Here is a 21,627-nt window from a genome sequence, read left to right as displayed (position 1 = left end):
AAGTTTGCTAGTGTCAGAGAGCAACGTAGAAGCTTCAGCGGAAGAGGAGGTTTCTGGCGTGACGCAGTTTTCTGCAGCAGTTTCTAGGGCAAAAAAACGTCAGAAGGAAGAAGAGAGACTGTTGAGGGAATTCTTCCTTAGAGGACTTCCAGCCAAGAAGTCTGAATTCTCATTTGCTGAGCAGCAGCAGGGAGCAATAGATCTACTAACTCTAGCAGGGAGTGTGTAGGCTAGCCCAGCAACAACGTAAAGGAGAGAGGAGGCTTCGACATTTCATTGGCAGAGATGGTAGCTAATGGGTTGCGAGATCAGGATCGGTTGGAGGGTGCATCCAACTATGTGATCTAGAAGGCAAGGATCTCATGCCTTCTGGATGAGCACGATCTCAAAACCTACGTTGACAGTGTGGTAGCCGTACCCACGGATCTAGATCTGCTCAAGAAGTACAAGGCTGAGATGGTGAAGGCCAAGAGGTTGATCCTCGACGGAGTGAGGGATCATGTAATGTGTCACGTTGTCGGCAAGGATACTGCTTGATAGATGTGAGAAGCTTTGGCCACGCTATACGAAGGATCTTCCGAGCAGCGGAAGATGTACTTGGAGCAAAAGATGAGATCCATGCAAATGCAGAAGGGGGAACACATTGATCCGTTCCTTACGAAGCTTCAGGAGATTCGAGACTCGTTGGCAGTTGTGGGGTCAACACCTCAGGCTACCGAGATGGTGAGGCCGACCCTAAATTTAGTCTCAGAAGAATGGCAAGTGTTTGTCTAGAGCATACTGGGTAGAGGGAGATTTCCAAATTGGAAAGGGATGTGAATTGCTCTTCAGCAGGAAGAGATGAGGAGAGACTTTGTCAAGTGCAAAATTGATAATTGCAGCAACAGCAGTGGGACGAAGCCAAAGGGAGGAGGATGAGAATGCAACCCTCGCATTTAAGGGGCAACAGGACCAGCGAAAGAAGAAGAAAGATGTTTCGAAGATCAAGTGCTTCCGATATGGTGAACTTGGTCACTACGCTATAGTGTCCTCTCAAGAAGGACAAGGATGAGAAGCATAGATCGAGGAGGAGTTTGCCATGATTGCCTAGAGGTGGGGTGATATAGAACTGTAGTTCGAAAGAACTACAGATGGGCAGGATCCTTGAGGAGTCCACCTCTTGGATCAATACCTTGCTACGGGAGCCCAGATCAGAAGTAGCAAGATGAACCAGTGTCAGTTGATGCAGAGGAGTGTCAGAGTGATAGTTGCAGTAGCTAGGAGCGCCAGAGACTGAGCAGCGCAGAGTAGAGTTGGCAGCATTGCAGTTGGCACAAAGCAGAGTCAGTAGTAGGGCAGAGGCTTTAGAGGTTCAATGCAAAAACTAGTAGCAATCAGAACTCCAGCAACAAATGCATCATACTGAACACCTGTTCAGTAATTTTGGATGCTTTTCCATTGCTGATGTAGTAGTAGCAACAGTTGGAGAAGGTTGCAGTGCATAGGCAGTATTGGCAGTGGTAGTGCCAGTAGCAGCACAAATGCAGAACTTATGAGGGTTGCAGTACAAATGCAGTGTTGGCAGTGGCAGTGTCAGCAATAGTACAAATGTAGCATTTGCATAGTAGTTGATGGGTAGCGATGTTAGACATCAGTAGCGCAGAGGGAGATGTTACAGAGAAGTGTGATGCTTCAGCAGGTTGCATTATTAGAGCACATTCCTCGCTAAGATGGAGTGTTGATTTCTGGTAGGATCGGATGTGCTCTAAGCCTCAAAATATGCAGGGATGTTTGGACACATGTATTCCACAATACCCATAAATCGTTTTGGGAAATTCCACCCAGAATCAATTTTATTAAAATAATTAATTATTTTTAATGGGTGCCTAAGTCTAAACTTAGGGAATTAAAATAATTAAAAGGTATTAATCTAACTATGGGTGAAACTTCTAGAACAAGACGAGAATCAAGCCAAAATTATCTGATCCATTGATTAGAATCTAATTTGGGTCGTTGGTTCTCAACAAAAGGATTATAAGAGGAGGTTTGATGGGCATTTGGAAAATACATCGAGTGGGAGATCAGAGATCGAATTTATGAAGAGAGCAGCGCAACAATTGCCAGAGAGAAGTTCGAAGTGATTTCTTGCAGTGAGGGGCAGGGATAGTTCTGGTTGGAGATTTCCCCTGATCAGTAGAGGAGGCAGAAAGAGATCCGGGAGAGGCAACATAGGCTGACACAAAGCCTTGAGGAGATCCATATTTTTGTTGGAGAGGTTGATTTTTGAAGTCGGAAGTCGGGGTGTGAGACCGGGAGGACAAAATCAAAGTCTCAGAGGCAAATCGATCAATAGAAGGGGTGATGCTGTCCCTAGAAGCTGTGACGCTAGGCCTGCGCAGTGACTGCATAGAGGTAGCAGGGACAAGCCATTTTGTGGCTGGATTAGTTGGGATCACTAGAGATAGTGTGAGGTATTTCTCACTAATCTTATGTCAGTCATATTCTCTGTATTGGATAGCTAGCAAGGCATCCAGAGATTCTATTCCGAAAACTACTGCTTAATAATACAAACCCTTAGCTGCTGCACCGATTTTCCCGCATTGGGTTTTTCGGGGACATTTGTCCAAAAATAACTGTGTAATGTGTTGTGTATTTCTTTCTTGCTCAGTTACTTGTTTCCACATATAATTTTAATTGGTGAAGGCTGCAGTGTATTAGTTTCGGTATTTGTTGTAGGAAGCAGTAAATAATTTGTTCAGTAATTAACAAATAGAAGGAACTTAATCAATTGCTGCAGTAGAAATTTGGGCTTCCAGATTTTCACATTAGGAGAGAGATGTCTTAGGAACATAAATTCACTTTCAGATCTCATGTCACAAACTTTGACCTTCTTTATGCTTGATCTTCGTTTTTCAAGTTTTATCTATATATATATATATATATATTAGTCCATAGAACTTGTATAGTTGATTCAAACTATGATCAAGTCATTAGTGAACTTGAAATGATGCCACAGAATTTTGTATAGTACTTTGTTCCAAGTTCCATAGAAATGTTGCCATTATGTGTTCGGATATTGGACATTTGTTTTGTTGCTTGGTGTCATATATAAACCTTCCAATCTTTGTCATGCTGTTTTGCGCTTCTGTTGCATGCCATAGAAACTTTTGTCACGGATATATATATATATATATATATATATATATATATATATATATTGCCACAGTGATTTGCATTACATGCTCACAGGAGCTTGTGTTAGAACTTGCATTTGTATGAATTCGTATCACTTGGTCTCGAGTCTTTTAGAAATGACAGATGATATACACTTCTGTAGTTTGCATTATATGGTTCACATTTTCTTGTAGCTATCTTCAAGTCTTTTTGTTCACAAAAATTCCACAGAGATATAATACTTGGAGGAGTATATATCGCAGAGATATACCACAGGATACAAATGCTAACACATGTTTGTATATTGAATTTTGATCTATGGTTACTATAGAGATTTTTCATATCAGAGATCTGACCTTTCAGAAAAAGAGTATGTTACAGATCTCCGTATTCCCTTTCTTGAGCTCGGTAGGTGCTTCACACAGAATCTGTGAATTCGAATGTCTCAGTCCTTGACTACTGTGTCTTGATGCCTCTACTCCTTTTTGACTTCTTTAGGGCTTCACCAACAGTGCTTCTATCTTTAAGTCTTCTTCTCTAGAGAGATGCATATCTTCAGTTAAGCCAATAAGATGTGATCTTCAATCAGCCTTCCCTCCACCTTAGCTTTGATACCATGTTGAGAAATTAATGTATATAGAAATTAGGGTATTGATTCCTCTTTTCTTGATTATTAAATTTGTGATATGTGTTGGCCTTTAATACTTTATTATTTCTTCTTTCATCAAGCAGTTACCAAATCATAAATGTATGAAGATCACAAGAACAAAATACACAAGATGTAGGCTCTCAGCCAGGGCAAAACCCCTCTCCCAGGGGAAAACCCAGTCAAGCTCTTCTTATTATAGAACCAAATCAAAATGAGACATCCAAGACCTCTAGACCCAGACCAATGTTAATCACCAAGTCAGCCCTTCAACAATTCCTCTTTCTAGTAAAAAAAAAGGTCAATGAAAGTCAAGTTTCTGCAATTTGGTCAAATCAGAATTTTGGCTACCTGTAATTTTCGGTCCTGCAATTTTCGGTCTCTAGCAGAATTTCAGAAACCCTTGCTTCACACGTGTGAGAGATTCCAAGCATAAAAATCAGTTTTTTGTCCTTTTGACTTTTCTTCTTTCTGACTTTCTTTCTTCTTCTTATTGCAGATCGAATGAGTGAGTGACAAGGAGGTCGAATTCATCATCTATATGTAGCCTTCTTCAATGGTTGAATAGGCCTCTTCTAGGCCAACTTCTCTTGGGCAAGGCTGACTTGGTGATGGAGGTCATTTAGACTATCTTGCCACAAAAATAATTTTTCCTTTTATGACACAAGTGCCCAAGAAGGGTCTTATACATATAATAAGTACTCTTTTGACTCAAGTAAACCCTAGGTGCATGAAGAACATGCTTGACCTAGTTGAAAAATAAAAAGGAGCATGAAACCCGTGCTTCAAAAATAATTTTCTTTTACTTCTTTTTCATTTTTACAACAAATATAAATGATACAAATACAATAACAATTATGAAGACCGAACATAGTTACGTTTCTCGATAGTATGGTCATGAGTATGCAAGGAAAGTCATGGAGCTGGAAGCGTGTAGGAAATACCTTCCTGACTAAGAGGGAGTGTTAGAAGTTTGGGTAGCTCGGAAGGTATTTCCAACAGAGGACAAACCACTAAAAAGGAGTTTGTTGTGCAATTTACCCAAAAGTGGGGTTTTGGACCCAAGATGTGGGTTTAGGACCAAAAGAGAAATTATTATTTATTCTAAGGGTCAAGAGGCTAAAACCCTAGGTCTAGAGGTTTCCTAAGTGACCCAAAGGAAAGGATAAATAGAGGAGGTGTAAGTTGAGGTTACACATTGTGTGCAAGAAAGATGTAAGCTCTCTTGTGCTAAGAGAGCTCTATGAGGGCTGAGACCAGCTCATGAAGGCCGAGATCATCCCTAGAGAGAGGCAGCTGACCATAGAGAAGGTGAAGAGCTAATGAGAGCAGTCTATATCTGCTAAGGCAAGGTTGAGGAGGTCTGAAGCCCAACAGAGTTCTGTTTTGAGTATTTATATTTAGCTATTTATTGTTTATGATTTAATATCTTTCTTGAATTTATGCCATACCTCTGTAGTGAATCAGACTGCTGATATTTAGGCTTCTGTTTTAGTCAGACAATCCTCCTGGTATGCTGATATTTTATTTTTATAACTGCAACAGTGATGATTCTTCTCTTTAATATTCCACCATGAACTGGATATTTTTATTTTAACTTAGTAGGTTAAACTTAGTAGAACATGCTTGAAATATTTGACAAATAAAAAGGAGCATGAAACCCATGCTTCAAAAATAATTTTATTTTATTTCTTTTTGATTTTTACAATATATATAAATGATACAAATACAATAACAATTATGAAGACCGAGCATAGTTAGATTTCTTAACAGGATGGTCATGCATATGCAAGGAAAGTCATGGAGCTGGAAGTGTGAAGGAAATACCTTCCTGACTAAGAGGGAGTGTTAGAAGTCTGGGTAGCTCGGAAGGTATTTCTGAGAGAGTACAACCCACCAAAAAGGAGCTTGTTGGCCGATTTACCCAAAAGTGGGGTTTTGGACCCAAGATGTGGGTTTAGGACCAAAAGAGAAACTATTATTTATTCTAAGGGTCAAGAGGCTAAAACCCTAGATCTAGAGGTTTCCTAAGTGACCCAAGGAAAAGGATAAATAGAGGAGGTGTAAGGTGAGGTCACACATTGTGTGCAAGAAATATTTAAGCTCTCTTGTGCTAAGAGAGCCCTAGGAGGGCCAAGATCAGCTCATGAAGCCTGAGATCATCCCTAGAGAGAGGCCGCTGACCATAAAGAAGGTGAAGAGCTAATGAGAGTAGTCGAAGTCTGCTAAGGCAAGGTTGAGGAGGTCTGAAACCCAACAGAGTTGTGTTTTGAGTATTTATATTTAGCTATTTATTGTTTATGATTTAATATCTTTCTTGAATTTATGCCATACCTCTGTAGTGAATTAGACTGCTGATATTTAGGCTTCTGTTTTAGTCAGACAATCCTCCTGGTATGCTGATATTTTATTTTTATAACTGCAACAATGATGATTCTTCTCTTTAATATTCCACCATGAACTGGATATTTTTATTTTAGCTTATTAGGTTAAACTTAGTAGAACATGCTTGACATAGTTGACAAATAAAAAGGATTGTGAAATCCATGCTTCAAAAATAATTTTCTTTTACTTCTTTTTCATTTTTACAATAAATATAAATGATACAAATACAATAACTATTATGAAGTTTTCATTTTTACAATAAATATAAATGATACAAATACAATAACAATTATGAAGACCGAGCAGTCGAAGTCTGCTAACGCAAGGTTGAGGAGGTCTGAAACCCAACAGAGTTGTGTTTTGAGTATTTATATTTAGCTATTTATTGTTTATGATTTAATATCTTTCTTGAATTTATGCCATACCTCTGTAGTGAATCATACTGCTGATATTTAGGCTTCTGTTTTAGTCAGACAATCCTCCTGGTATGCTGATATTTTATTTTTATAACTGCAACAGTGATGATTCTTCTCTTTAATATTCCACCATGAACTGGATATTTTTATTTTAGCTTAGTAGTTTAAAACTTTAAAGTGATTTTTCTGTGTCTTCTATGATTGTGCAGTTCTGGTGGCAGATGCATTACGGCAGATTATACAGACAAGTTAGGGGAATTAGCTAAGTCATATGGATTAAAACTTCATGTAGATGGAGCTCGCATATTTAATGCTTCCACGGTAAGTAATTCTTATAAATATTCAATTTAAATTGCATCCTTGAGCTAGCAAGTCTAGAGCATGTAGGGGAGACCTAGCATTTTTTGTGTCACAAACGTTGCATTTGTGATATAATTCTAATTTAAAACTTGTATCCAGAAAAATGATTGATTCTTTAATAGTGAATTTCAATGTTGTAAGCACAAGTAGAACCTATGAATTCTCTGTTTGATAAACTAGTTTGGCTGTGATAAGTGAAATGCCCTTCGAGGTATGTAGAACTTATTTGTTTTAATACAAATACTGGTTCCTAATACCACAATGTTTTTTTTTCAGGCATTGGGGGTTCCTGTTAGTCAGCTTGTTAGTGCTGCTGATTCTGTTTCGGTATATTCTGCTCAAATATTTTTCTTGGTCTATGTTTTCGATATTTTGAGATCTTGGTTTTAATATAGTCGGTTTTTCCTATTTGTTGCCTTAGGTTGGTGACTTTATTTTTCAGAAGATTTTAGTATAATTTCATTTTGTTATCTATGATCATTATAATGTTCCTATCTAGTTTATGCTTTCCAGAATAGGAACTTTCAAGTTCTAGGATAACATTACCTAATATTGTTGCCTTGTTCCTGAAGGAAATGTTTTGGATACATCGACAATCTGATAGCTATATGTCATGGTGCAGGTGTGCTTGTCAAAGGGCTTGGGAGCTCCAGTTGGATCTGTTATCGTGGGTTCACAAGCATTCATTGAAAAGGTTGGTGTTTCAACATTCTAACATTTCAAAGTAACAATAGATAAGGTCATTACTGATTTATGCATCACGCAGAAGGTTTTTTTTAACCATCTGGGCTCTATGTGAGTTTTTCTTTGTTTTAGAAGTTAAATATTAAATTTCAATGACCCAGGTTCAAACCCCAGTGGGCATAGTCCTAGATTATAAGCTGGCTGGATTTGATGGGTTTCAACTTTCATAAGCAGCATTGATTAATAAAAAATATTAGTTCTTGATAACATTATGGGAAGTGTTGGAAATTTTTACCTGCTGCATCTTGCAAGTTTAAGAATATTCATGTTGTCTTGTGTAGGCTAAGAGGCTTAGGAAGACTTTAGGTGGGGGGATGAGACAAGTTGGAGTATTGTGTGCTGCTGGCCTTGTTGCGTTGCATGATATGGTTGGTCGGCTTAAAGATGACCATCATAAGTGTCGTATTTTAGCTGGTAATTTTTGAGCTCCCTTCTTTGAAATTCACGTAACAAAAACATAAATGTAAAATTGAAAGTAATGTGGAACCTTTGTGATATTTTGAGAAAGCAAGCATATTGAATTATGATTGGTTCTGTTTGGGATGGGGCAAGTTTTGAAAAGAGGGATTAGGAAGTAACACATGCCTCTTTTTATCCATTTTTTTTGGAAAGATTTGTGCGTAAGCTGGTTGCCTCCAAATTTTTCCTATCTTCACTTAATATTCGATTTATAAAAAACTCTTATTTTCCTTATCAGATGAGTTAATACTACCATGGGGTTAAGTTACCTATTATTATTGTCTCATTATTTGCATATTTCCTTGTTGGCCAGTAATAACTTTTGTACGTCACCCTTTTATATTCTAGGGAATTCCCCTTGTGCCTCTATTTCCTTTTCTTTCTTTGCTAATAGATAGCAAATGTTTACTTATTTACAAGATTCAGTGGTTGTTACTTATTTCACTTTCTGAAAATTCTATTATATTAGTCATATTGTGCTTCCAAGCTGTATGTGATATATTACACCTTTAATTTAGTCATTTATTATGGAAAGAAAAGCCATCAACAACCTCATTGTTTGTTGATAACAAAGCTTTGCTTTATTTAGTATCTTCCTTGTCAAAAGACAAACCTCTATCTTTTCTGTTGTTCATCCTAATCCATAGTTATAGGTTCTAAGTTCTAATCAATATTTTATAGATTGCTTTCCCATATTAGAGTCTCATAAAGAAAATAAACCAGTTCTTACAGAGTTAGGGTGAATGTACACCTACTCAATCTCTATGGCTGTGATGATCAAGTCTAGTATAGTTTTCATAGTATATGGCCTCCCATTCAGAGGAAGAACTGTATTGCTAGGGACACCTTCCATGAATTTCCCCCTTAAATTGTCAGTGCTATATCTTCATGTATTTGTGTTAATTTTTTAATACTATATCTGATTTAATAATCTCAGCAATTTATTTTATACCCTGAAAATTCTATTCACCTCAATAAATTAAATTTTCTGAAAACTGTTGAATAAAAAATAAAATAGCTTTGTTGCTGCTAAAACTATCAGGCCTTGTAAATAGGAAAGAGCTAGAGGGCACAACAACAACCTGGGACAGAGGCCCACTGTCACCACAACCTACGTCCCCTTCTCTTCTCGGATTTTCAATGACGGGAGGAGTCCCAATATTCCTCACTTGTGATAGATGTGTCTAGGATAGATTTGAAGTGAGGCAAGGTGGCTCATTCAATGGAAAGGTTCAATGAAAGTGCGAGCTTTGGGAGAAGCTAGGAAGAATTTCCAAGAAAAACTCCTTGAAAGGAAAACTACACGAGACCTAGGGTTGATATATTTGGCAATATAGGAGTTATCCAAGGTCATGGTAGACAAGAGAAAAGGCTATAAATGATATACTTCAACAAGTACTAAGGCACAAGCCTTTGAAGAATCCCCAAGTTGAAGGATTAGCACCTAGGGTTCCCTCTTGATGTGATGTGATGGCTAGGGCATCAAATTTTGAGAAAATCCCACCGTTGGAATTTGTTCAAAACTTGTGGATGCCTAGAGGAGACAAGAAGGAAGAGATCTATTGAAGAGAAATTCAAAATTTCCTCCTCTATTGGAATTCACACCAAGCCCTAGAGAGGCCTCCCTATCCTTAAAGGGACGAAGAAGAAGATGATAAGAAGGTGAAGGAAGAATGATTTTTCTACTATAATGTGATCACCAAGGGTCTAAGACCCAATGCCTACCTATTTGGAGAATTGGAGTCAAGGATAAACCAAGAAATGGCAATTCGCTCTTCAAGGAGGCCTAAAGAAGCAACTTCGCTATCTATGGATGCAACTTCACGACAACTTTAGACTTTTTTACTTCGATGACACTTATTATTGGTTTTCAAGGAATGCAAATGCAAATAACCCTCTAGGAACATTCATTCATTCATTATCTTATGAGTAACGCATGGCAATTTTAGACTTTTATACTTCGATGACACTTATTATCAGTTTGCAAGGAATGCAAATGCAAATAATCCTCTAGGAACATTCATTCATTCATCATCTTATGAGTAACACATGCAAAATTTTTCAATAGTTTCAATGCATTGAACAATTTTTCATGAATTAGGCCACATTAATAACCATAAGACAAATTCCATGCATTAGACATTCATTAGATCTGAAATATAGCATTAAAAGGCATTTACAAGACAATGAAGAATATATCCATCCACAAAAATGCCAAAAAGAAGCTCCAAGAATGATAGCGAAATTATCCAAACATCATAGTTCATCAATAACATCCAAATTCGTCCTCTTACTGCAGGTCCGAAATTCTCAAGAGAGAGATTGAAGATCCAAGTGATGATGTTTAGAATGAGGCTAGGCCTCATCTATTTATACATGATCTATGAGTTCAAAAATGAAAAGACAAAGCCCCTCCTATGCCTAAAATGTTTAGTAACCTACCCATGGTTACAAGCCAACCATGATAGCTCAAAATGTAAATCGAATAAGCCTTCTTAGGCTCATGCTAGGCTGATGTGGAGGCCTAGAAGGGCAGCGTTGAGGCCTCATGGGCCAAGGATGAAAGTGAGGGCCTCCAAAATAATGAATAAGAGGGGGATGCCCTCCAAATGTTGCAAAACATCTCCAAACCCCAATTTGGGATTTGTGGGCCCCAAATGGGTCTCCAAATGGCTAGAAGATGACACTTGCCCTCCCATGTGTTAGAAAATCAAAAAGGCAGAAACTTTTTCTTGTCTTGACAACTACTTGTTAAATTATGTAAGGGCCACATTGTTCTTTGCTTTAGATAATTGCATTTCATCATTTCAGGTTACATTCACCCCATAAAATTTAAGCATCATTAGCAATTATATAGAAAGAACAATGATATCATAGCAACAGAATATAAAAGATCACAAGAAGAAAAGGATCCGCAGAGAAGACACCGATATTTGGTCAGAGACTAGGGCAAAACCCCACAAGGAGGAAAACTCACTGCAAATTCTTCTTCTTCTATTAGATTGCAATAGAAAGTTCAACAAAGAGATACAAACTGAAAATATGATCATAAGGCTGCTCAGGACCTGTTACCGCTCAAACTAGCAGAGGGCCTAAAAGGGGATCCATAAAGGGAAAATGCTAGCCAAGGGCAACAAATGGAGACTTAGCCCACTGTATCCTCAGCTAAGGCTCCCTTCTATTTACAGACTTTCACCAATGGGAGGAGACCCGATATGTATGGAGTCACCAATGAAGGATAATTCAATGAATGGATATGAGTGACCCAAATAATCCTTTTCCCGGAAGAGTCTGAAGAATGGAACTTGCTTTCTAAGCAAGGTACTATGTATTCTAGGGAAAGGAAGAGAGGATTTGAGGGTTAAGTTTATAGAATAAGACTTGTGAAGGAGTTCCCCAATCTCTAAAATCCTTGTTAGAATTGGTATCCTGGATGGTTCCTAAAGAATGGTCTTTTAGAGGAGTGGGACCACATAAGGCCAAGTGGACCTAGTCTAGGGTATGAGGAAAGAATTTAGCAAACAATGATATTCTTACCCTAGACAAGGTGGGGAAAGGATCAAAGAAAGTATTTTCACTTGAGGATGTTGTTTTGACCCTATGATGTACTAGCCTTGGGCATGGCAGGGCAAGTCTTGATCCCGGAGCTAGGGCTTGGCTTTTCTCCCAACTCCACCGTTGGAATTGCTTCAAAATTGGAGGACAGCTAGAGGAAATGCCAATGCGGGAGACCCTAGGAGATCGACTTTTTATGTTGGATAGCTTGTCAGGAAATTGATGCCCTAGGTACCCCCACTTGGCTAGACCTATGAGGTAAAAGAATATGATTTTTAGTGACCACCCTTGGTAGAGCAGTGCCTTAATCTTTGGGAGAATGGAGTCTATGATGAATATGAGTAGGATTTCTTGGTTCCCCAGTCAAGGAGGCCTCAAGATCACTTCGCTTGCCTTCTAGGTTAAGAAGAAGCAACCTTGCAGCTACCATCTAGCTCATTGTGCCATTTCTCTGCCACCTAAGTCAGCCATGTGGTCCCTCGCCCATGTTCCATGATCGTATGTTTGAAGGTGGGCCTCCCGAATCTAAAGGTATGCCTTGTCATTTTGAAATTGAGTATTGTAGTTTGCTTATCATGGACACTTTTGGGCATGGATTAATGAGGGGATTCGGTGGAAAAAATGGGCTAGGTCTGTGCTTCTGTCCCCTAGACCCCTTTTAGGAATTAACCTTGGATTCGAGTCCTGTGGGATCTCTTTTATGGACCATTTGGTTCCAGGGATGGTATTTCACGGGAAACATTGGTTTTGGTTGTGTGGTCCCACTCCCTTATCCACTTATATTACCCTCTTTCCATCCATTATTGCCCCATTCATCATATTTCCCACCTGGGTCCACATCCCTCCATCAGGTCCACATAGGGTTAACTCGCCCCTTCCCCTTTGCCCACACCTTGGGTCATGGCCTAGGCCTTGGAATGAAGCCCGAAGGTTGATGCAACTGAAAAGAAAGTTAAAGGCCTATATGGCCACATTCAACAGGAAAAGTACCACAAAATGCAAAAGATGGTTGGGACAAAAACATTTAGCACGTGGGCAAAAGCCAATACATGAGTTCTACCCCATTATCGTGGCCATCACCCTGGTTCTTACAACTTCTATGAGCCTTCTTCATCATATAGGAACCCATGATTGTCCCAATGCCTAGTGGGCGATGAACCACCCCACCTTAAAAATGGGATTCCATTGCTATATCTTACACATCATGCTCTAACCCCTTGAGCCTTGAGCAATTAATCAAAGAAAATCATAAAAAAGCAAAAGGCATATAAAGAAGGGTGGAAAAATCAAGGTCGGGGCACCTCATGTACCACGATTGCTCCCTCCTACACATTATAAACCCAAGTGTGGGCTTCCCTCTTATTAGCTACCCTTGTACCCTAGCATGTGACCCAGGGCTGCCCCTTCTCATCCCCTACTTCATCCACCTATTTGTCACATGCCACCACCTTTTGACGGATGTACCTTGACTATATTATCCCCTTTAGAGGTAGAAACCACTTAATAGGATACTTGGTTAACCCCATTAGGAGTTTAGGAAACATTGGTACACCCCAAAGCCCATTATGGAAGGGCAGGACATTATGAAGTCCCCACCTGTGGTCCATGACTACGTAAGCTCATTAACTCGATGTTTTTGATGACTTGTTGTACTCGAAGGCTAGGGGACACATTGGATCTTGTACAGGATTGCAAATGGTTTCCATTTGGGTTTGGTCTCCCTATACGGGGTCCTAATTCTCCATAGGGCTACATTGGCACATATAGGGTGAACGTTGAGAGCTATGGGCCTCCATAGTAGCACATTGCACTTCATGGATCCCCACATCCATTCAAAGATTGCTCGTGGTTCAATTATTGGATGAGGAGGATGCACCTGATCCATCATGCCCATCTGGCCCCAGATCTAAACCATACACTTGGCAAATGATCCAAGACTTGTACGATGATGTGCCATCACCTACATTATCATCCTAGCCCTTGCAGGGCACCTACAGGGATCTTCGATTTGTTTGGAGACCCATGAGGACACTTGTATGTCCCCACATGTCATTTGGAGCACCATAGGTTATTACAAGGGGCCAACCCCTTGTCCACTGCTTTTGAGGGTCCTATTCTTCATTGTGGCACCCATGGACCTCATTAGGCTTCTTAGAGGGCCCTACGACATGCATGGATTATTATTTGACCTCTTGAGAGGCTTACCTTTTCATTTATTAGCTATTTTGGTGGGCTTGTCACCAAAAGTTGTATTATTAGCACATTATTTTATTTTTGGGGTTATGTAGGCCAAGGAGGCTAATTCAAACTCCTAAGATTTGTATAAATACAAGTGAGGTGAGATTGTTTCTCATCATCACTTTGGATTGAATATCTCTCTTCTTTAGAAGAATTTCACATTTATTTTCCGGAGGATGAATTGGAGCATTTATGGATGAATGTTGATGTATGATTATTGGTCTATCTTCTCTTAGAGCTTCTCTATTGTCATTTGTGAATGGTTGGATATACTCTACTGCATGTAAGTACGAAATTTTGTTGTTATTCTTGTTATTTTGTCATATATGTTGGATTGGGATTTTCGTTGTTTTAGGGCTAATTGTTGCATGCGAGTTATTGCTTAATATTGTGGGATTGTCTCTATTATAATGTTCTCTCCATGTATAAGCCATGTAGTGTGAGTGAAATCTCCTAGGGGTAAAATCTGAACTTGATAAGCCATTCCTCTTGTGCATTTGAAGTATAAAAGCTGCAAGATTGCTTTCACTTGAGCTAGAGGGTCTGTGAAGTAATTTTGAGGTCTCCTTCACTGGGAACCAAGAAATCTTACACATAGTTAACATAGACTCCATTCTCCCAAGGATTAAGGCACTTATCTACCAAGGGTGGTCACCAAAACTCTTATTCTTTCACCTTCTCCCAAGTCTAGCCACATTGGGGTGCCTAGGGCAACAATTTCTCGACAAACTAGCCACTGAAAAAAATTCTATCTCCCAAGGTGGCCTACGCTAGCCTTTCCTCTAGCCCTCCTCCTAATTTGAAGACATTTCGACGGTGGAATTGGGAGAAAAACCAAGCCCTAGCTCTAGGACCAAAACTTGCCCTGCCATCCCCAAGGCTAGCACTTCCCAGGGTCAAACCAATATCTTTGAGTAATTACATTTTCTTTTATCCTCTCTCCACCTTTTCTAGGATAAGAATATCTTTGTTTTCTACATTCCTTCCTCATACCCTAGACTAGGTTCACTTGGTCCCGTATGGTCCCACTCCTTTCAAAGATCATTCTTCAAGAACCATTCGGGATACTGATTCTAACAAGGATTTTAGGGATTGGAAAACTCCTTCACGCATCTTATCCCATAAATCTAACCTTCAAATCCCCTCTTGCTTCCCTAGATTCCCTGGTACCTTGCTTATAAAGAAAGAAATCTTTATCCTTGAAATTCTGGGAAATGGTTATTTGGGTCACTCATATCCATTGACTTATCCTTCATTAGTGACTCCACACATACCGAGTCTCCTCCCATCGGTGAAAGTCTGTAAATAGAAGGGATCCTTAGCTAAGGTGACAGTGGGCTAAGACTCCATTTGTTGCCCTTGGCCTAGCATTTCCCCTTAGGTCCCTTGCTACTTTGAGCTATAACATTTTAGTGTTGTTGCCGAGGAGGAAGCAGGTCTGCCTCCCTAGTGAATCAACAAGGAGTTGATTTATTAACGACATTTATAGATATTCCTTGATTGTCCAATCCCTTAGTTTACTTGAAGGCAACAACATTCCTCCTTTAACTAGGGCTACTGCAAAAAGGGGAAAGCGAACTCCATCACCTGTTGGAACCTCCCTTTTCCCCGAATTCGAGAAAGTCAGTGATACATCTCCAGAAATGGCATCTACTTCAAGCACTGACTCCGAAAGGGATCAACCCAAGATGACCAAAAGTGAAAGACACTTGGTTAGTGTCTTTGCCCCTTTGAAATTGAGTAACAATCCCAAGCCATTACCTGAAAAATTTAACCGATGGTTGCCCAAATTCAAAGGGGATGCTACTTGGACTACCCATGGTTTTATTGAAGAATTCTATTGGCAGTTGTCCCCTAGATTGATATTTGATGAAGATAGGATCATGATGCTTTTTGCCTTATCACTTGAGGGACAAGCAAGAGATTGGTATCTTAGCCTTCCCCCTGGGTGCATAAAGGACTCTGATGAATTTGAGGAACTATTCATGAAAAGGTGGTCATGCAATGCCCAAGGGACCTTCAACATTGAAAAGTTCTACCAAATAACCAAGGGAAGGGAAGATGTGCGAGAATTCATTCAAAAGTTTGATAGGGTAGTCAAAGATATACCTGATCATTTGAGGCCATCTGAAGCCAACATTCTTGACAAATTCATAAAGGTCGTGGGTGGCCACCTCACCTATGTGTTGAGGGATAAGAAACCATCCACTTTGGCCAAGGCTAAGGAAATGGTGATGGAAGTTGAAGAAAACCTGCGAATTTCAAAGGTTGATATCAATGACCACCCTAGAGCCAAATTTGAAACCAAGAAGGAGAAGTCCAAAGATCAACACGAAGAAACTCTCCTTGCTATTCTCAAAAAGGTGGAAAGGTTCATCGAAGAAGCCAATGCACGTGATAGGGTTATCATGAATAAAATCACCGCCTTAGAAAGGGCCCAAAAATCGAGTTACATCCCTAAAGGAAAGCCTTTAACCAAAAAACAAAATGAAGAAGATAGGCCAAGCTCTTTTCAAATCCCAAGTACATTGGCCCCAACTAATGCTGTTGAGCCAAATTCTTCATCTGATAATGAGGAGAGTGAAGAGGATGAGAGTGAGGATGAGCAAGCCAATCTCGTGGAAGCTGATGTCTTCAACATTTTGCTAGGAGGATCATACACGCATCCTCCCATTAGTGAGGTCACCCTTAAGGAAGAAAAGGAAGAATCCATTCTTAATGCCGATAGCCAGGGAAGATTCAAAGGGGTCCAATATTCCCGAAAGGAAAAGGACAAAGACCCCTTACCTCCTAAGGAATCACCTAAGGAAGATCCATCACCTAAGCAAGCCCCTCCTAAAGAGTCCATCCCCAAAGTTCCTCCCAAGAAGAATCCTCCAACAAAGGTCAATCAAAAAAAGGATCCTCCTAGGAAAGAATACAGGAAGAAGGAAAAGGGGAAGGAAGTTAAACTTGACATCGACATAGGGGCTGTCATGGGAAAGATGACTATACTTGTTCCCCTAAAGGAAATTGTTAAGCTTCCCAAGTAACAACAACAACTTAAGACATCCCTTGGGATTCAAGATGAGGAAATACTTGAAGAATTGCAAAACATTCACATCCCTGATCGAAACCCAGGGCATAAACCTTTCTTGCTCACTTTGGCTATCAATGACCTCTTCTTACACAATTGTATGTTAGATTTCGGTGCTTCCGCCAATATCATGCCTTTGACTGTTATGAAGCAATTGGGTCTCAACATCACTCGACCATATAAAAGGGTGTGTGGTTTTAATTCCAAACCTGTGGAAGTAGAAGGCATCATCAAAGATCTTAAGGTCTCTTTAGCTAGGAATCCCGATATATCCCTCCTCATGGATGTTATTGTCATTGATATACCTGATGTGTGGGGGATGTTGTTATCCCGGAAATGGGGAGCTACCGTTGGGGGGCATGTTCAAATGGATTTATCATACGCAACCATCCCCCAATCCGATGGCACCCCTTTTATCCTTTATATGGAACTTGCTTATTCGCGACATGTGATCAAGCCTGGACCATATTATGAGCCATGTTGTGAAAATTCCTAAACCCAGAATCCCTACTGCAACAAATTGATGTTACTTCTCCTACTTGTTAATCCATATTTACTGTGTTCTACAGTAAATATCGAAATAAATACAACTGCATTATTCACTATTTAAAAATAATATGCTGAAATGAGAAACTGAACAAGAAAGAGATACAACACACATCTACACAAATATTTTTGGACAAATGTCCCTGTGAAAAACCCAACGCGGGAAAACCGGTGCAGCAACTCTGAGGGTTTTATTATTAGGTAGTAGTAATTTATGGATACAACTTCTGGATGCCTTCCTGGCAATCCAGTTACAGAGAATATTACTGATAGAGAGATCTGTGAGATTACCTCACACTATCACTGGGAATCCTGGCTGATCCAGCCCTTGAATGACTGCCCCTAGCTGCCTTTGCGCTGCCTCTGCGCAATCTCTGTGTCAGCCCATTGTCAAACCCTCTGGGGACAATGTCACTCCTCTAGCTGATCGATTTGACTCTGAGATTTCGACTTTTACCCTCTGGGTCTCACACCCTGGCTTCTGGCTCCAGAAATTGATCTCTCCAACGGATTTACAGATTCCCTCTCGGCTTTTGCACTGCTTCTATGTGGCCCTGGGTGGCTTTGCGTCAGGCTCTTTGGCTCTGCGCTGCCATTGTTGGATCTCCCTCTGCCTTCTTTGCTGAGTATTCTCTGACCGGGAAAGATTTCCCTTCAGATACTATCCCTACTCCTCAATACAAAATCTCACTTCGAATTTCTCATCGACAGCTTCTCTGCTTCAGAAATTCGATCTTCTAAACTCTCCTATATTTGTGTTCTCCAAGTGCTCATCGATGTCCTTCTTATAATCCTCCAGTTGAGAACCAACAGCCCATATTAGATTCTAATCAATGGCTCAGATCATTTGGACTCGATCCTCGTCTTCTTCTAGAAGTTACACCCACAGTTTAGATTAATACCCATTAATTATTTTAATTTCCTAAGTTTAGACTTAGGGTCCCATTAAAAATAATTAATTATTTTAATAAAACTGTCTTCAGGTGGAATTTCCCAAAACGATTTCTGGGTATTGGAGAATGCATGTGTCTAAGCCTCCCTGCAAATTTTGAGACTTAGAGCACATCCGATGCTACCAGAAATCAACACTCCCTCTTAGCGAGGAATGTGCTCTAGCAATGCACCCTGCTAGAGCATCACCCTGTTCTGTAACATCTCCTTTTGCGCTATTGATGTCCGACATCACTGCCCACCAACTACTGCGCAAATGCTGCATCTGTACTGCTGCTGACCGTGCCACTGTCAACACTGCATTCATATTGCAACTCCCTCTCAATTCTACATCTATGCTGCTATTGGCACTGCCATTGCCAATACTGCATCTGCACTGCAGCCTTCTCCAACTGCTGTTGCTACTACATCAACAACAAAAAGGCATCCCAAATTACTGAACAGCATCTCGTTGCTGGAGTTCTGACCCCTCTGAAGCCTCTACGCTAACCCTCTGAAGCCTCTGTGATGCTGCTGACTTTGTACTATGCCAACTACATTGTTGTCAACTCTAGCTCTGCGCTGCTTAGTTTCTAGTGCTCCTAGCTACTGCAACTGTCACTCAGATACTCCTTTGCATCGACTGACCCTGTCCATCCTGCTACTACTGATTTGGGCTCTTGTAGCAAGGTATTGATCCAAGAGTTGGACTCCTCATGGACCTTGCCCAACTGTAGTTCTCTAGTGTTGCAAAACCAAATCACCCCACCTCACTCTTGGAGGTATGGCTGTCAACATGGCGAAATATGATATACTCATACTGCAATTGCTATTACTCTACTGATGCTTCTGCACTGCTGCTGCAACTATTGCAATAATGAGTCTGATCTCCCCAGATCCAGAAGTACTAGCTTCCATAGGGCTGCTCCCTTTGAAACTAGACTCCCTCTGAGTCTCGATCTCCCTATGGGAAATCTCTCTACTCCCTCTTGGCAACTCACACAGTCCTCCTGCACTAGAAACTGGATTGCGAAGCTCTGTGCTGGGAATCTCTTGGCTGGAACTGCACTTGCATACTGCAACTGGGCAATTCACACTGCCTGTGCCACTGCAATTGGGCATTTCACACTGCCTGTGCCACTGCAACTAGTTCTGCAACTGTCTTCCGGAAATTGACTGCAACTAGCTATGCAACTGTCATTTGAATGACTAGTTGTGTCTGTTGACACTGTGATCCTCCTGCTACTGATTCTGTTGGGCTCCAGTAGCAAGTATACTGATCCATGTGAGAAATATGCAACAACTAGATCTAATTTGTTGCTCTTCCATAGATCATGCCCATCCGTGGCCATCTCTGCAAAAAATGTCGAATTGCCTCCTCTCTTCTCTGCGCAGCACTAGGCTAGCCTATGCACTCCCCGCTGGAGTTAGTAGATCAACTCCTCTTCGCTGTTGCTCAGCAATAGAGAAATCGAATTCCCTCGCTAGCAATTCTTAGAGGAAGAAATTCCCGCAGGTGTCTCTCTTCTTCCTTTTGACGTCTTTCTGCCTAGCAACTGCTTGCGGAAATTGCGTCACACCAGAAACTCCTCTTCGCTGAAGTTGTTGCACTGCTCTTTCTACCACTGACAAATTTCGATCTGGAAATCCTACCTCTCTGTCGACTCACTCAAAGAGAGATTTACCATGAAAATTTTGCCCTCCTGGCCTGAACGCGCAAACCCTCTGGGATTCGATTTGCAGCCTGTGTAGCACTTCGACTTCCCTTCTTCCTTCAACGTTGGGCTCTTCCGGCACTGCTCTCTTGTTTCACTTGCAGCTCTGATACCATGTGAAAATTCCTAAACCCAGAATCCCTATTGTAGCAAACTGATGTTACTTCTCCTACTTGTTAATCCATACAAGTTATTTACTATGTTCTACGGTAAATATCGAAGTAAATACAACTGCAACATTCACTATTTAAAAATAATATGCTGAAACAAGAAATTGAACAAGGAAGAGATAGAACACACATCTACACAGTTATTTTTAGACAAATGTCCCCGGAAAAACCAAATATAGGAAAACCGGTGCAACAACCCTGAGGGTTTTATGATTATGCAGTAGTAATTTCTGAATACAACTTTTGGATGCCTTCCCGGTAATTAGTTACAGAGAATATTACTAAAAAAGAGATCTGTGAGATTACCTCACACTAGCACTGGAAATCTTGGCTGATACAGCCCTTGAATGACTACCTTTAGCTGCCTCTGCGCAGCCTCTGTGCAGTCTCTGCGTCAACCCAGCGTCAAGCCCTCTGGGGATAGCGTCACTCCTCCAGTTGATCGATTTTCCTCCGAGGTTTCGACTTTTGCCCTCCTGGTCTCACCTCGGTGTCTGGCTCCAGAAATCGATCTCTCTAGCAGATTTACGGATTCCCTCTCGGCTTCTGTGCTGCCTCTGTGTGGCTCTGCGTTGCCACTGTTGGATCTCCCTCTGCCTTCTCTGTTGAGTATTCTCTGACTGAGAAATATTTCCCTTCGAATACTATCACTGCCCCTCATTGCAAAAGCTCACTTCGAATTTCTCACCGGCAACTACTCTGCCTCAAAAATTTGATCTTCTGAACTCTCAATTTGCGTTCTCCAAGTGCTCATCGATGTCCTTCTTATAATCCTCCAGTTGAGAACCAACGACACAGATTAGATTCTAATCAATGGCTCGGATCATTTGTAGTCGATCCTCATCTTCTTCTAGAAGTTACACCCACAGTCTAGATTAATACCCATTAATTATTTTAATTTCCTAAGTTAAAAATAATTAATTATTTTAATAAAAATGTCTCTTGGTGGAATTTCCCAAAAATATTTATGGGTATTGGATAATGCATGTGTCTAAACCTCCCTGCAAATTTTGAGGCTTAGAGCACATTTGATGCTACCTAAAATCAACAAATGCAAGGGCGAGAAACCTTCTCATATCCTCCCTACCCAGGAAATCTGAATCCTCAAGTGACCAATTTCTCAAACAAGCAAAAACTGGAAGCCTAAGAAAGAATATAAGGCTGGGGATTTAGTCTTTGTAGATAAGGATCCCATACCCGTCAAGGTTCATTGCTAAACTTGACGATGAACTTT

General features: G+C 40.4%; 1 protein-coding gene across 1 annotated transcript in view; it reads left to right on the top strand.

Annotated features, from left to right (window-relative positions):
* Positions 1-21,627, top strand: part of LOC149227407 (putative low-specificity L-threonine aldolase 2) — a 149,188-nt gene that overhangs the window by 26,443 nt on the left and 101,118 nt on the right. The window contains exons 2-5 of the mRNA XM_089380490.1: positions 6,810-6,921; positions 7,237-7,287; positions 7,583-7,654; positions 7,986-8,118. Coding sequence (XP_089236616.1) covers positions 6,810-6,921; positions 7,237-7,287; positions 7,583-7,654; positions 7,986-8,118 — 368 coding nt within the window. The remainder of the gene's footprint in view (positions 1-6,809; positions 6,922-7,236; positions 7,288-7,582; positions 7,655-7,985; positions 8,119-21,627) is intronic.

Source organism: Pinus tabuliformis, chromosome J (genome assembly GCF_031772625.1).
Source record: "Pinus tabuliformis cultivar Carrire ecotype Pingquan chromosome J, CPIR1, whole genome shotgun sequence".
NCBI classification, from domain to species: domain Eukaryota; kingdom Viridiplantae; phylum Streptophyta; class Pinopsida; order Pinales; family Pinaceae; genus Pinus; species Pinus tabuliformis.
Note: the sequence above shows the minus strand (reverse complement) of the source record. Positions and strands in the feature narration are given on the sequence as shown.